The sequence below is a fragment of the Megascapheus bottae genome, chromosome 4 (assembly GCF_031878675.1).
Source record: "Megascapheus bottae isolate mThoBot1 chromosome 4, mThoBot2.hap1, whole genome shotgun sequence".
Taxonomy (NCBI): domain Eukaryota; kingdom Metazoa; phylum Chordata; class Mammalia; order Rodentia; family Geomyidae; genus Megascapheus; species Megascapheus bottae.
The window spans coordinates 37,964,495-37,979,969 of NC_143512.1; the positions used below are offsets into that span (position 1 = coordinate 37,964,495).

Here is a 15,475-nt window from a genome sequence, read left to right on the forward strand (position 1 = left end):
GATCCACAGCATCACTTCCAATTTTTGAGTGGTTTATTGGAGATAAGATTATTGGAGATAAGAGTCTCATGGACTTTCCTTTACAGGCATGAGTCACTGGTGCCTAGACTGTATTCCTTTGTAATATTCTTTCTAGCACTTGAACCTCCTTAACTGCTTTGTATGTTTTGTTGATTTCAGATATACACACACACACACACACAAACGTAGGAGATGGTACTCTTATGGTGACATTCTTTTCCTATTTTTCTTCTTCTAATGACCACTGATATCTTACTAGTAGTGAATGATTTAAAACTTGATTTTGAATTTTTTCTCAACACAATTTTCTTGTTTCTATACTCCTAAAATAGCACTTCTAAGTATAGGAGGTATAGCCATCTGGCTGGAGCAGGCTCAATATAATTCCACCAGGGAATTAGCTTGGTTCTATCTTTGAGCTCCATGGAAGTGTATGTGTGCAGATGTGGGAGACACCAAGACCTCTTCTACTTTCCCCTGGGGCAGGGCAGCGGAGGGGGAGGGGCAGCATATCAGCCTTCTTAGGGAGAATCTCAGTTGTCCAGAACCACCTCTCATAGATCACCTCCTGCCTGAGGCAGCTCCTCTCTGACAAATGAAAGAAACTTAGATATACAGACCAGGACATTTTGGCTAGACTTAGGAAGCTCAATGGGCATTAACATGCTCGAGGGACCTATTTCAGATTTGTTGAAGTTTTCTCGGGCCTCCATTACAGTTGACTTCTTCCTGGCATCTATTCTACTTGCTTTACTTTCCTGTCACAAGGTTGATCCCTAGTAGATGTACTGTATTCCAGATTCATCACTGTGCTTACAGAATGCAGCTAAGACAGGTGCGAGTAGCATAGGACCCAGAACTTTTCAAGTCAAGGTCTGAATGAGCTAGATCAGAATTTTGAAAGATTCTTGTCCTGAGTTTGTCTATTCAAAAAAAAACAAGCATTTGTTTGGTTACGATTCCAATGTTTGTTCCAATGTTTGTTTAGTTTCTTATTCTTTGTCTTGGAAAAGAACTATATGAAGCAGTTTATACATTAGAAACCTAAAGAGAATAAAATGTTGATTTCCTCATCATCTTCCATTGTTTAAAAGTTGTAGTCTGTAAAATGTGTTTTATTCTATCACAAAATAATTTACAATTAACAATACATGTGTGTGTGTATGTATGTGTGTGTGTGTGTGTTTAGTATAAGAAGTAAACTCTTTGCCTATATAAAACTTATGGGTATTTAGTATAAATCTTCCAAGAAAGAAGTTGCTCAAAAAGTCTTTACAATGGGCATTTGGTAGTTTCAGATTTTCATTTTCCTCCATCTTCAGATCCCATACGATCATTTTCTTCCATTCCTTGTACTCCTAGCTGGGTCTTCCCTTTATCAGTACTCATTTGAGTCCTTGCAAATCCCCTCCACTAGCTTTCTGTCTCCCTTCTATCTCTATTTCACCTAACTTCTAAAGTGATTTTTTTCTAAATCACAAATGTAATCAGGGCATTCCTCTGCTCAAGATCCACCAGTGGATCCCAAGTTAAGATTTAAAACCCAGGCTTTTGGTAGTCCTCATAAAGAATTGTTCTTGAATCTGCTTTCTTTGCTCTCGACATTTAACTCTATACCTGCCTCTTGGTCATCCCATTCTAGACAAATTTTCTGTACAGCCTGGGATGTTTATGGTCTCGTGCTTTCATATATATTCCTCACATTGACAAAATGTTTCCCTCCCCTTTTATGATTTTTATTTTCATAAAAGAAAGTCTTATTCTTCTGTCAAGGCTCTACTCAAGCATTAAGCAGGCTGTATGTGAAAGTTCTCCTCCATGCCTCACAGTACCCATTGCCAATAAAATATTTCACAGTACTTGTAAGAGTATGTAAGTTGAGGATATAAGAGGTTACACTTTCCTCTAGAGCTGCACAACAAAGGACATTTTATCTATATACCTCCAGCACATAGTTTGGTACCAGTCTCAGTACTTAGTATATCCAAACTTGTATAATGTAGCTATTATATTTCAGATTTTTATATTCTCTCCACTGCTTAGCAAAACACTATGTTGGTCAATACTGGATACTATATGTGCTCAATGAATTATTTTTTTTTATGTTTGCCAGTACTAGGGCTTGAAATCAGCACCAGAACAATGTCCTTGGGCTTTCTCAAACCTGGCATTCTACCACTTAAGCCACAGCACCACTTTTGGCTTTTCCTATATATGTGCTACTGAGACAAGCATTTTACCACTAGGCCAAACTCCCATCCCCCTGAATGAATACTTTTTTTTTTGCAATGGCTATATTGAAAGATTCCAATTAGCAAGGTCCTCAGAAAAACACTTGAAGTATTGACTGACCACAGCAATTTCTGGAGATGTTTTCATTTCATTCCAGAGTAGTCACCTAAACCACGTGCTACAAGCTAATAGCAATCTCAGGAGAGCAACAACTTTGCCTGCTTTCCTAGACCATTTGTAATATTAGTTATGCAAATAAATATTTTGATTGTTCATTTGGGAGAAGAGGATTACTTGAGGACTGTCTTAGAATATACGTAAGCTTATTATGTGGAGCAAGATAAATAATTTTTCTCTACTGCAATAGCTGATTCAACACTGAAATGGATCACTAGTTAACACAAGAAAGAATTTCTCCATTGGATGCACAGTGTAGAAATTTTCTGCTTGTAGATGTGACAAAATGACATAAAAATCTCCAGTTTTACCTTTAAATGTATGAAGTTCAAGTTACATCATTTCAGTGACCAACTGCTACCAATAAAAGGACTGAATTTTTAACTTTGCATTCATTTACTACATTTTTAAAAATCAAGATGTGGTACACAACTGAAATCCCAGTAGTTGGGAGCTGACACAGGAGGATGCCTGGGCTATATCCAGAGATACTGATTCAAAAATCCCAAACAGGCACATGGGCATATATTATGAGTACAGGAGACCTTGGAAATTGCTTGAGAATAGTAGCATTATTGCTTCTCTCATTTCTCACTAGCGTGACAACACACAAGAAAAGTTAAGTCCTAGTAAAAGGCTGTTCATGTGTGTGTGTGGAGGGGGTGTATGAATACCTACATTTGGTTTGAGAGCAGAAAATGCCTTCCAAACTGAAGTTGAATGGGTATAAGGAAGGCCATCCACAGCAAATGGAATTGATTGCATATACACAGCAATGAAGTGTAGACAAATCTACTGGTGTCTTTGTGTATGGTTACACATTCAGCTCTGTTGAGGAAAAAAGAAGTGTACAAATACCAAGCACATAAAATGTGTCAAAGTTTATGTTAAACCCACTACCTAAACTTCCACATTCAATCCTCATAATGATCCTAATATATAGTTAGTAATTGCTTTAGTTTATGGTTGGTGAAGTGGAGAAGACACAGAGAGGTGAAGTGACTTGGCTAGGATCATACTGCTGGTAACAGCAAGGAATCCAAAGACTTGCTGCTGGAGTACAGGAAATGAGGCTAAAATTCAAGCCCAGAAACACTAGTAACTTTCAAAAGCAAATGATAAACCAAACTGGCAAATTGTGATGACTGAAGACAGGGAACTGTCTTCCTCCATGCTACATTCCTCCATACGAAGCCCCGCTATGTAGGTATACTGTAAACGTCTGGGAACAAATGGACTATTTTTAAAGAGAACATACTCCATGAGGAAGATGAACACACATAAATATAATCTGTCTCAGGCACTGGTAGATCAGACTAGATAAACATCTGAATGGAGAAGGCCTTATCCTATAAGCAATAAGGAGGCACTGTGATTTTGGAGAAAACTGACATGATGAAGGCTTATGACAAAAATTTCATCTGCTGGACTGTGCGCTACTTGTTTTTCTATTGTCAGCCACATTAGGGCACTTGAAGCTTCAAGCAAGTTAAGTCTGTTGTGATAGAAAAGAGGAAATACTTTTCTTTCTAATATCCTGCTCCCTAAAATTCTGCTAAATCCGTTCAGGTGCTGGAACAATCAATTGGAGCAGGACCACAGTTCTAAAATCTAAGTGTATGCTGAAACGTCTGTGCAATCACTGTTGTTCCTCAGAATATAAAAAGCTTGAGAATGTAGGGGTTGTTGGAAGGCTGGAAAGTATGTGGGGAACATCTAAGGTCATCTATATATGAGTTAGACATTCATTTATTTTGTACTGCAATGTAGCTGGTATTATTCTAGGTCTTGGGATCTAATCATATAGTCCAAGAAATAGAGAACGACTGATACCTTCAAAGAATAGGCATTAATGGGTAATTGACCCCATATATATTCAAGAGAGCATGCATGGCTTTCTTCTAGAAAGTAAAACAGAATTGCAGGGATTTCAAGAATGACTGAAAATGAGGTAGGAGATGATATAGAAAGACTCCCAGAGAATACTTCTCTAGAATAAACATTCCAAACACTTGAAAAATGAGGAAAAGTCAGCCATGTTAAGAGTAGAGGGAAAAGTATTCTAGGCAAAGGAAACAGTCAGGGCAAAGGCCCTGAAGCCGGAAGTTGGAAAAAGAAGCAGCAGGAGCTATGAGTTTTTGCCACTAGCCGAATTCAGAACTTCTAAAAACATGTCTGAAATCTTTTTTTCCCCCACATTCTATGTCAGTGAAATATTTTAACAATTAACAATCTGGTGATTCTCCTTATTAACTTTGTTCTTAGTAATCAATTTTTAAAAAGGAGTTAAAAACTTAATTGGGGTATAACTGACACACAACAAAAAAGAAATAAAGGTCATAGATAACAAGAAGTCAAAAAATATGGATGCAGGGTTTTGGAAGATCACCTTGGGGAGGGTGGCAGTGGTGAGGGTTGGAAATGAAAGGCTGAAAATCATGTACTATTTATTAATTTAATAAATCTGTCTTGATGTCAATGTAATCGAATGTTGCCACAAAATAATGGTCTCCTGCTGCTACATAAATGTTGAGGCCAAGCTCTGATGTTTATTTTCAAGACAGGAGACATTGATCCTTCACTAATAGAATATTACAAGTTTATTTCTATTATGCTAAGCAACCAAAGTTGATTTTATTGTTTGATCTGATGGATGTTGGGGCTGTCAGAGTTCAGAATGGTCTGGGGCCAGGAGGCCAAGAGGCTGAATATTTTGGTTTCCCTAATTAGGCATCTTTGGATTTCATTCTAGTATAAAATCAATAGAAGCAAACTTTGAGATACTTACTCTCTGGAATCTTTCTTTTGATGCCCCAGGGATTGGGACTATTTGGCACAAGATTTTTTTTTTTTCCTCTTGAGACCAAAACGTCTCTGGAGCCAGACAGAGTGTGAGTTGGATGGGGCCCCACTGAATTGGAAAGGCAACAGGAAATGTGATGAGAGGAAAAAGACAGCAATAACAATAGAAGGAGGAAGTGAAGCCAGAAAAACAAGAGAAGAAAAGTAACAGTGAACTACTAAAATCCAGGAGGAAAGACAAAAACACACACTACAAACAACAGACAAAAACCCAGAGTGGAAACATGCTGACTTAGATACAGGAGCCCATTTTTTGCCTATTTCCAGAGAGAAAGCACTGATTTACAGTCTCCACGTGAGTGGCAGCATGGTGCTGCCTAGCTTTCTCTTTGCCTAAGCAGAGGTGAATGAAAACAAAGATCTTCACACAGACATACCAATCTGGTCAATCTGGTCAATTGAAAGAGGAATAAACAGGGTGAAGATCAGGTAGGAGAGTGGACAGTTCAATTTATAGAAGTTAGGAGAGTACAGACACACAGCTAATCATTTCCCTTTTACATATCCCCTAGGGAGCCAAAATATACACTGTGTAGTAGTTAAAATGAAAAAAAAAATATTGCATCTGATAAAAGGTAAGGCTTCAGGAATGCAGTTACCTGGTATTTCTGATTTTGCTGAACCAGAGGATAGAGCTGTAAGCATTGATTCATTGCTATGTATGCTTGTCCTGGGCTTAGGTATTCGAATTCATCTGAATTCACAGACTTTGCCTTTCTAGATTGCTATAGTTTATGAAGGAGCAACCATGAAAAGGTAAGCATTATTGGGAGTATCTGTAGATTAGATTCTTGACAGAGCATAATAAGATAGGCTCCTTGGGTAGAAATTTAAATTCTGTCATATAATATGTGTGAACCAGAAGAAAAATAAACACAAAAATAATGCCTACCTACCTCAAAGGATTGTTAGGAAGATTAGTTGAAATATTGTGGGTAAAGTCCTTAGACAGTGCCTGACACATTATGAATAATTAGTAAATGGTAGAGCAAGCCTATGTAATAAGTCTGAAGTATGGACTGAAATCTTTGCATGGTTGAACCATATAAGGTTGCCAGCAGTCAACCATTTATTACTTACAAAAATAGAGGTCTGTATATTTTCCAATCTGATATGTTTCCACCAAACTTTCCTTTCCTTTCACATTTTGTTTCACTGTCAGGGGAAAGAAGGAGGAAGACGAAGTAAAAGAAGGAAGAAGAGGGTGAGGAAGAGGAGTTATATGGCCACATTTTTTGAGGTAATGTGAATTTTCTGGAAGCTGAGGTAAAAGGATATAATTTTGTTTTATATCCCCCTCAGAAACTTTTGGTCAGATCAGAATGTCTGGCAAATTTTTAATACATGGATATGGCATGTTTCCTTATGCCACAAATGATAAGTGCTTCCGTAAAATGAAATAAAACAAGCCTAAATTATAGACATAGCAATAGTACCTCCTAAAAGGACACGACAACCAAAGCAAGCACAAAGGAAGTACAATTGTACAGGAAGTTTGAGGAATAGAGACAACTCTTTTGGAAGTGATAGGAAAAAGTGGTCAGGCCCAGGTTCTTCTCTGAGCACACTTCTTTTCAAAGTCCTTATGTTTGTCACCTCAGTAAACTCTTTATTTGCTTTCCTTTCTGGAAATAGGGCTACAGCTGAAAAGCCAGGATATGTGGCATTTTCAAGTATTAGACCAAAGAAGAATGTAATAGTTGCCAGAATTCTTGACAAAAGTATTTTGAATCCAGACTTAGCAACAACACAAAGTACTTTAAGTTGTATCCTCTACTGGGGACACTATAAAATTCTCCTCCTAGAACTATAATTCCAGAGGAATTAGAGTGAAAAGGTTAGGTAAGAACCAAAGACCAAAATGTATCATTTCTTAACTACCTAATTAACAGGGCTTCCCCAGACCACAATGTGGGTCTGAGAAGTTGGATGCAGTTAATGTCAATACTTTTAGCATTGTGTGGCAGGGAATCCTTCTGTTCTCAGAGTTAAGAATTTTGGTCCTGAAGAATTTGGAAAGCAATTGGCAGTAGGACTATGAAATTGTCTGAATAGGAATCTCACTATGTAAGAATGGTCTGCAATGATCTTGATAGGTGGCAGTTACCACCGCAGAATAATTCAGTATAAATCTTCAAGAACTACTATAGTTACTATAGTACATGATGTAGGAGATAGCCCAATTGGTATCAAAGGCTTTTAGAGCACCCACTAATAAAATATTTAAACTGCCTTGTATATCTTTGGCAAGTATATAGGGCTATGATAAGATTGTTTATACGTTATAACACATGATTGCCAATGGCAATGTACAGGTCTTGTATCAAATAGATTTCACTTGGCATAACATCTTGTTGACCCCTTATTCTTTAGTATATTAAAGTAAAATGAGGTAGTGTTCTAAATCTGTCATGTTTCCTTCCAATTATATGGGAAATTTATAAAAAAAAGTTTATCAAGAAGTATAATAAGTGTTTTTCACTCTATATTTCCATTGCCAACAAAATGAAGTGATCCTGCCTGGAATGTCACACAGCCTCTCTCTTGAGACTAGGACCTTTATTAGCTTCAAGAGTGCAAAGAGATCAAGTAGGTATAACCTCACTAGGTGAAGAACCATTGTGAAGATTTGCAATGCACTGAAAACTATAGCAATGATATTGAATCATGAGCAGTTTTTGGAACACATCCTCTTGCATACCTCTCCATATTAATGACAAAATTTTAGCTAATTGATACCACAAATACTTGAAATTTGTTTTGCAAAACCTGTTAACGTGAATGAAATTGTCATACATGCTAGCCATCATTTTCCTTTCAATTATTTTCCTTGCAGGCTATCCATAGTTTTTTGTATTGGGATTTGTGTTTTATTTTAAAGTTCTAGACTTCAACTAGTGGACAGCACTAAAAGAGATGAGGCACTGGAGAATGGGAAAGGTAGAGCTTAGTAGCGCTGCATGCTCTCTCTCTCTCTTAACCTACAGGAAAGTGTTTATGAATATGTAAGTTGGGATTTTAAAAATCCAGGGCAATAGGTTAAGTAAACAGTCATTGCCTCAGATTAACTGATGCTAAACCAGTAACAGTGTGTCAAATAATGTTAATTGGAGGCCCTATTTCATTCATTATTCTTGCATAAATGACTAAATTGCACAGTATTATAGTTTCAATGACTATTCCTTCCATTACTTTGTTCTATGGCATTTGAATAGTTAGTGAATGGGAGCATGTTGGCAATATTCTGCTTCAGTGTGAGGTAGTTTGAGTGACAAACATCTCAGAGTTTGCTCACATCCCTCTGAGGACTAGTCATTTCTAAGAGAAAGAGGTGTGGCTTCGTGTGTGGCTTAGGAACAGGACAGGACTCTCAGCCAGGAACACAGAGTTCTACTGGAACAGTTCTGTTTTCTTTATGGCTCTGATCATGCTAATAAATCTTAGTAGAACTCAGTTTCCCCAGTTTAGAATGCAGGTTATAAAAATCTCACGAACTGGGATTTAGTGTCAGTGTGTGAATATCCACTAAATTATTTGAAATGAAAAGTGATATGAATGCAACTGAGAAATTTTGTATAAATTGACTGATTTTTTTAAATTAAAATAGGACAGTTTTGATTTTTGGAAAGTTTGCCCCCCATTTTTTAGTATATATATAATTTATTTGTATTTTCCTAAGTAAATATTTTTGTTCTAAATTGTTTTATTTTATTTTGTGCCAGTCCTGGGGCTTGAACTTAGGACTCGGGTGCTATCTCTGACCTTTTTGGCTCAAGGCTAGTGCTTTCCACCTTGAGCTACAGTCACAGTTCTTTTTACTTACTTCTGTGATTACCTGGAAATAAAAGTCTCACGGACTTTCCAGTCCAGGATCCTTAGATCTCAGTCTCCTGAGTAGCTAGGATTGCAGGTGTGGCCAACTGGCCATTCTGGCTTTTTGGTAGTTAATTGGATACAAGAATCTCACTAACTTTCCTGCCTGGGTTTGTTTTGAACTGATTTTCATATCTCAGCCATCTGAATAGCTAGGATTATAGGTACCCAACCCCCCCTCTCTTTTTCCCTTTCCTTTTAAAAAAAAAAACTAACATGCTAAGTACTCTACATGATACACATAATTAAATTTAACATTTAGCTTCTATTTAAACCTAAAGAGGGAATCTACTGGTTCTATATAACACAAAGAAATCCATTTTGGGGTTCCATGCACTGCAAAAACGTAGACATCAACCTTAAAACAAAGATCTAGCATTTGAGCAGAGTAGTATAATGAACTGCCTGTTTTAAAATGATAAAGACTTCCAAGAATAAGTTGCAGATTCCAGAAAGAGAAAATTGTGCATACGTGCCTAAACAAAATAGAGTATGTGTGTATGTATGCAAAGTTAGCAATTAAAGGTGGTGTTCTATATCTGAAATAATAAAGCTAAAAAATCCACAAACAAACAAAACAAAAGCCTTAAAGGCAAAGGTTCCATTCGAGTGGTTCACCTGTCAGTATCCCCTCACCTAAAATTTTAGCCTTCCAAAATTAATCAATCTATTATGAGGTTAGAAAAACCTCCAAATATATTGCATTTTTTAACATTAGAAGCTTTGAATCTCCAGGCTCTTTCTTCTTTTTAAAAATGAAAACAAACAAAACAATGGGTCTTCAATTCTGCATCGGGGATCTTAAATTTGGCTCCAGATATGTGCTTCAAATCTCATTAATTGCAATATTGGTCCCAGGAGGTACAGTTGCTGATGCAAAGAACACTCTTTGTACTCAAAATAATTTGAACAAGGGCAAAGAAGCATTATATTTACATGTGTAAACATTAAGAAGAAAATAGAACAGAGACTGTTCAGGTAGCTGTGGACTGTTTTAATGATAATTGATTTGATCACCTGAGCTCTAAGGTTACCATATATTAGGTACATGTACATATAAAAGTCATATTTTCACAGAATAACATTACTGTAGAGGTAAAGCTGGCATTAACTTGGCAAGTTCTGAACTAAGATCTTTTAGTATTTCATTCTTTCCAGATACAAACACCAAATTGTTCTGAGTTCTATACCCTACAATGATTTATAATTTACTCCTTAAATATCAGAAAATATGCTATTATCCATGGGTTAAAACATATCAAACGAATAAATTTCAGAAATAGAAAATATTTTTTCCTGTCTTCTTTCTTTTTAAGACATAGCAAATTAAGCTTTGTGCTCTTGTACTCTAAGAATACATATGGTCACATATTTTCATCTTATTAACAAGTTGGTTGGCTCAGTAGTAAAAAGTAAGGAATATGGTAAGGACTTACAGGAGAAGGACTGGCTGCTTTATAGAGCCATCACCCAAAGTCTCGCTTCTTAACTTTGCTGTTACCATTGACTATCTGTAAATAAGTACACAATCATGAGCAGTCCTGCTTATATGTATGTGTCACAGGAACATACAAGTGTCACGTTATTTCCCCCCCCATCCACCAGGTTTCCAATTCAGTCAGTGTACAAACAAAAATAATTCCTAAGGCAATGCTAAGGCACTATGACTGACAACTACAGAAAAAAGAATCTCAATACCAGTGTAAGGATAATAACTGCCATCCTTTGTGCTTTTTGTTTGTTGTTAACAGCAACAAAAATACCCCCCCTTTTTTTTTTAACAGAAATCTTCCCTTTTTAAAGTAAGGTAGCTTCCATGAGTCTCTCCTTTATAGTTCTATGAGCAGCACCTCATATGGAGAATTTTATAGGTAATGGACCCTTGCCATGCTACCAAAAAACAAACAAAAAACCCAAACCAAAACAACAAAACCCCCTCCCCAAAGAAACAAAAGAGAAAGAAAAAAAATCTGTGTTAAAGCTAGAAGAAAATTAGGTAACAAATTCCATAATGCTAATCTTGAAGGTAATCTTGGAAGTCTCTATAATCCTTGTCATTCTTGCACACATTTGAGCTTTTCGAACAAATCTATCCAAAAAAAAAAAAAAAAAAAAAAAGTCTTGCCAGATACCAGTGGCTGTAAAATCCTAGGTTCTCAGGAAGGAGGCTGAGATCTGAGGATCCAGGTTTGGTCAACCATAATAAAAGTCCTCATGACTCCTTTTCCAATTAATCATCAAATGCTAGACTGGAGGTAAGGCTCCAATGGAGGGGGAGCTCAAGGTCGTGAGGAAGAGCTCAAGATTCTGATTTTACGCCCTGTTACTGGCACATTGGACCAAAAAAAGACAATAAAAACATAGCAAAAGGAGACTATCTTACTCTTTCTGTTGTCCTCAGCACAAAACCATTGTAGGTTAGAATTAAGAAACAGGAAGGAGAATCTGCACATCTATACATCGTTATTCCAATTAACCAATCATTGTAGGTCATTCTACAGGAAGATTTTGTAGTTAAAAGTGACAAATTCCCTTTGAAATAAAACTAAGTAAACGTAATTATGCACTTTTCTAGCATGTGTAAACCTGGGGTTCAATTCTCTTTATTGAGGTTGAGGACTAATTCATTTATGCCAATGTCAGTTTTATACTTCTTTTATGAGCTTTACCATTACTCTTTAAATAGAAGTGCTTTTACTTTTCTTCTTTTTGTCATGTCTGTCCTCTAATGTGTTTGTTTCATTCTAAGGCTGTGTTGAATCCCATTTCTTGTATCCTTCTTTATCTTTTTACACCTTTCCTAATCCTTGCCCCTCCCCTTTAATTGTCCTTAACTCTAGCTTAGCAATTCCTTTCTGTTCATTTTTTCCAGTCTTTATATTTGGTTGTTAACTCCATTCTTAATATTCTCTCTTCTCTCTCTCTCTCTGTCTTTCTCTCCCCCCTCTCTTTCCTTCCCTCCTTCCATCCCCTCTCCCAACTGCCCTTCCTTAACCTTCTGTTGAGGTTTAATTTCTGTCACTTGTTATCAATGCCCCTTAAAGCTCATTTCTTTCCATTTTTCCATTCCATCCATCTCTATCTCCATAAGCACTTTTATGATCCCAAATGCTTAAGGCTGTTTTGTGTAGAACAGAAAAGTCCCTTTCCTGATCCCAATGCTGTCACCTCACCCTTGGCCCCGTTGTTCGTTCCTCCAGTCTTCCTTTTTCTGATGTCTCCCCCATATCCCACCTCCAAGTCCACCCCGCTCACCTCCCTTCTGAAGCCCCAACTCTCCTTTCCACCTCCTTCCACCCTGTCTGACTTTACAGCCAAGCCTCGCCGAGGAGGTAGAGGATGGAGTTCTGTCAGGAGGCAGGTTGTGTGTGTGTGTGTGTGTGTGTGTGTGTGTGTGTGTGAAACTTTCGCGCATTTTGCTGAAGCGGGGTGAGGGATTGGAATCCGGACATCTTCCCGGGACGGTTTTCAGCCCTGGCACGAGCCTCGCCGCCCTCGGAGCTCTGGGGCCTTTCCTGACTGGCAAGGACGGCGCTGTCTTTCCAGGCCTCCCCAGGCCCTGTGCAGCCTGGGGGGTCATAATGAACCGGGCATCCCGCGCCCCAGCCGTGGAGCCTGGCTGGGGTGCGGGATGCCAGGGGCCTCTCCGGGTGGCGGGTCCGGCGGGGCGTGCGGGGGGCCCATGTGGGGGGGCCCGGGGCGCAGGGTGGGGCGGGCGCTGGGCCTCCTGGGGAGCTCGGCTCCCCTCTTAGGAGGCCGGCTGGAGGCAGGGTGCTCCCCCGGGGTGCGGGGCGCGGCCCTGGGGGCTCGGCGACGCCGCTCCAGCGGCGCCCCGGGCCGGAGGCGGCGCAGTCCCTCCCCGGGAGGGCGGGAGAATGGCACCGGGTCGCCCAGCCCGAAGGTCGAGGGAGACAGAGCGGGCGTCCCTCGCCATCCCGCCCGCCCCCGGGGAGCTGGGCGCCCTAGGGAGTGGGGCCGTGGGCGACCGGGATCCGTCGTGGGTACCGGCGCGGGGTCACAGCCTGGAGAGGAGCGGGAGAGCAGTCGTGGGGGGGGCCGGGCCGGCTGGGGCCGCGGGTCTGTCGGTACACTCGGCGGGCGCCCCGAAGTCTGGGGCTGCCGCGGCTCCAGCTCCGCCGGCTGCTGCCGGAGACTCCAGGCCGCACTTTCCCCTCCTCCCGGCGCCTTCTCTCCAGTGAGGAGCGGAGCGCGGGCGGCGCGGGGGGAGGGCGCGCGGCCCCGGGAACAGCCAGTTGTTTAAAATCCTTCTAGAGCAGTTTCTAATTCCCCCCTTGCGCCCGGGTTCGGAGGGGGGAGGGGGGGAAGGAGAGCGGGAGGAGGGAGGCGGGCGGAGAGGGAAGAAGGGAGGAAGGGAGCCGGGGAGGGAGGGAGGGAGGGAAGGAGGGAGGAGACTGCCGCTTAGGCTGTAGCCGCCACCGCGCGCTTCGCCAGGCCGGAGGGAGGGAAGGGGGGGCGGCCTGTCAGTCTCGCGCGTTGCCTAGGCGAAGGGGGCGGAGCTTCGGCGTGGGGCGGCCAATAGTGGGGGTGGCTGCGTGGGTCGCCATGGGGACGGGGCTGTTCCCGGGGAGGCTGTGATGGGTTGACAGGTGCGTGACAGTGGGAGCTGCTCTCGGCACAAGCATGTACGGCAAAGGCAAGAGTAACAGCAGCGCCGTCCCGTCCGACAGCCAGGCCCGGGAGAAGTAAGTGTCCCCGCTTCTCACCCACCTCCGCCTTCACACGCGCGCACACTCACGCACGCACTCGCACACTCTCTGGGAGACACACAGACACTCTCCGCCCGGGGAGAGCCGGGGGTGGGCTGGCAGGGGGAGGGGTGTGCGGGGTGGGGGCGTGCGGTGCGGGGAGCGGCTGTCTCCCGGGAGGCGCTTCCTCCGGGCGGGTGGCCGTGGGGGGCTGCCGGCGGGAGGGAGCCAGTGTGTCGGGGGGCGGCGGCGGCTGTGGCGGCGAGGATGGAAACTTGTTTGGGCGATGGAGGGAAATAACCCGCGGCTTCACCTCCTCACAAAGTAACTTTGGAGCTGGGATCGGAGACCGCGGGGACCCGGGGAGCCTCCGGGGTCGCGGGGCGGGCGGGCGGCGTGGAGGCGGGCGCGCGGCGGTCGCGTGGTGTCTGGCGCCCGGGGCGCGCTGGGGTCCGGCCGGCGGCGCGGGGAGCGCCGCGGAGGGGCTCGGGGCCGCCGGAGCTCGGGGCTGGGGATGGCCGGGCGAGGCGAGGGCGGAAGCCGGGCGCGGAGCGGCCGAGCGGGGCCCCGCGGGGGCGCGGAGACGCGCGCGGGGCGCGGAGGGCGAGTGCGGGGCGTGGGCCGGGTGGCGTCGGGGCTTTTTCCCTCTCCGGCGGCGGAGGGACTCGCGTGTCCGAGGGGGTAGCCGGCGTTTCGCGGGGCTGAGGCCGGGGACACCGCTTGAAGTTTGGGGAGGCACCGGAGGACCGAGTTCCGGGAGGAAAAGTGCGCTGGCCGGAGCGGGGTCTGCCGGGGGAGACGGGCATTCCTGGCCCCTCGCTGCACGCCCGGCGCCGCGGCGGTGGCGGCTGGCTGGAGAACTTTTTGTGCAGACTCGCAGTCTCCCCAAACATCGGGGGGCCCGGCGGGCGGCGGGCCGGTCCCCGCGGGGCGGTGGTCTTGGGGGGCGGGGGGGGGAGGGGTGGGCGCCCCGGGCACCGCCGGGCGCGCGGGGAGCGGGGGGGGAGGAGCGGAGGTGGAGGGGGGGGGGGTCGGGCTTTCTGCGGTAGGGAGGGGGCAGTGGTCCGAAAAGGGGTTGTGAGCAGGGGAGGAGCGTGGAGGTGGGCGGACGCCTCTCGGTTGGGGTTGTGGGGCAGATACAGGTGTTAACTTCGGTGGGAGCGCGGAGAGGCTGGAGAGGAAGGAACCCCGCCTGCCCCGGGATGCCACTGTCATGGCACGCTGAGAAAGCAGGGTTGTGTGCTGCTATTCTTGTGTACTTGTAACGGTGATTTGGTTGTTACTAAAAATGAGAGCGAATAGTGACTGTGACCACTGAGGAAGAACCCTCCCCTGCCCCCCTCCCCACACACACCTTTTTTTCTTCTTCTTTTTCTTCTGTGCAGCACCTCAGATTCCAAATAACCAGCTTTAACTCCGAGGGGTCAGGCTTGTCCTTGTCATTGAATCTCCTCTTTATTTAATTTTTTGGAGGAGTTCAGACTTGGGGACAGTGGCAGCATCCCTCAGAGGTACTCTGGGTACCTTTCGTGGAGAAATCGCTGTGTAAATAAAAAAAAAAAATCCCATGAACAGACATGACTTGAGTTTTTGTCTCCTGGCTG

General features: G+C 43.4%; 1 protein-coding gene across 5 annotated transcripts in view; it reads left to right on the forward strand.

Moving 5' to 3' along the window:
- Positions 1–13,741: 13,741 nt before the first annotated feature.
- Ssbp2 (single stranded DNA binding protein 2) overlaps positions 13,742–15,475 on the forward strand; it is a 219,667-nt gene continuing 217,933 nt past the window's right edge. For 4 of the 5 annotated variants that reach the window (XM_090331683.1, XM_090331684.1, XM_090331686.1 and 1 more), the window contains exon 1: positions 13,742–13,868. In XM_090331683.1, the coding sequence (XP_090187809.1) occupies positions 13,807–13,868 (62 nt within the window). In that variant the 5' untranslated portion in view covers positions 13,742–13,806. Of the gene's footprint in view, positions 13,869–14,123; positions 14,196–15,475 lie in introns of those variants that run through there. The other variant, XM_090331685.1, reaches the window with a different exon arrangement.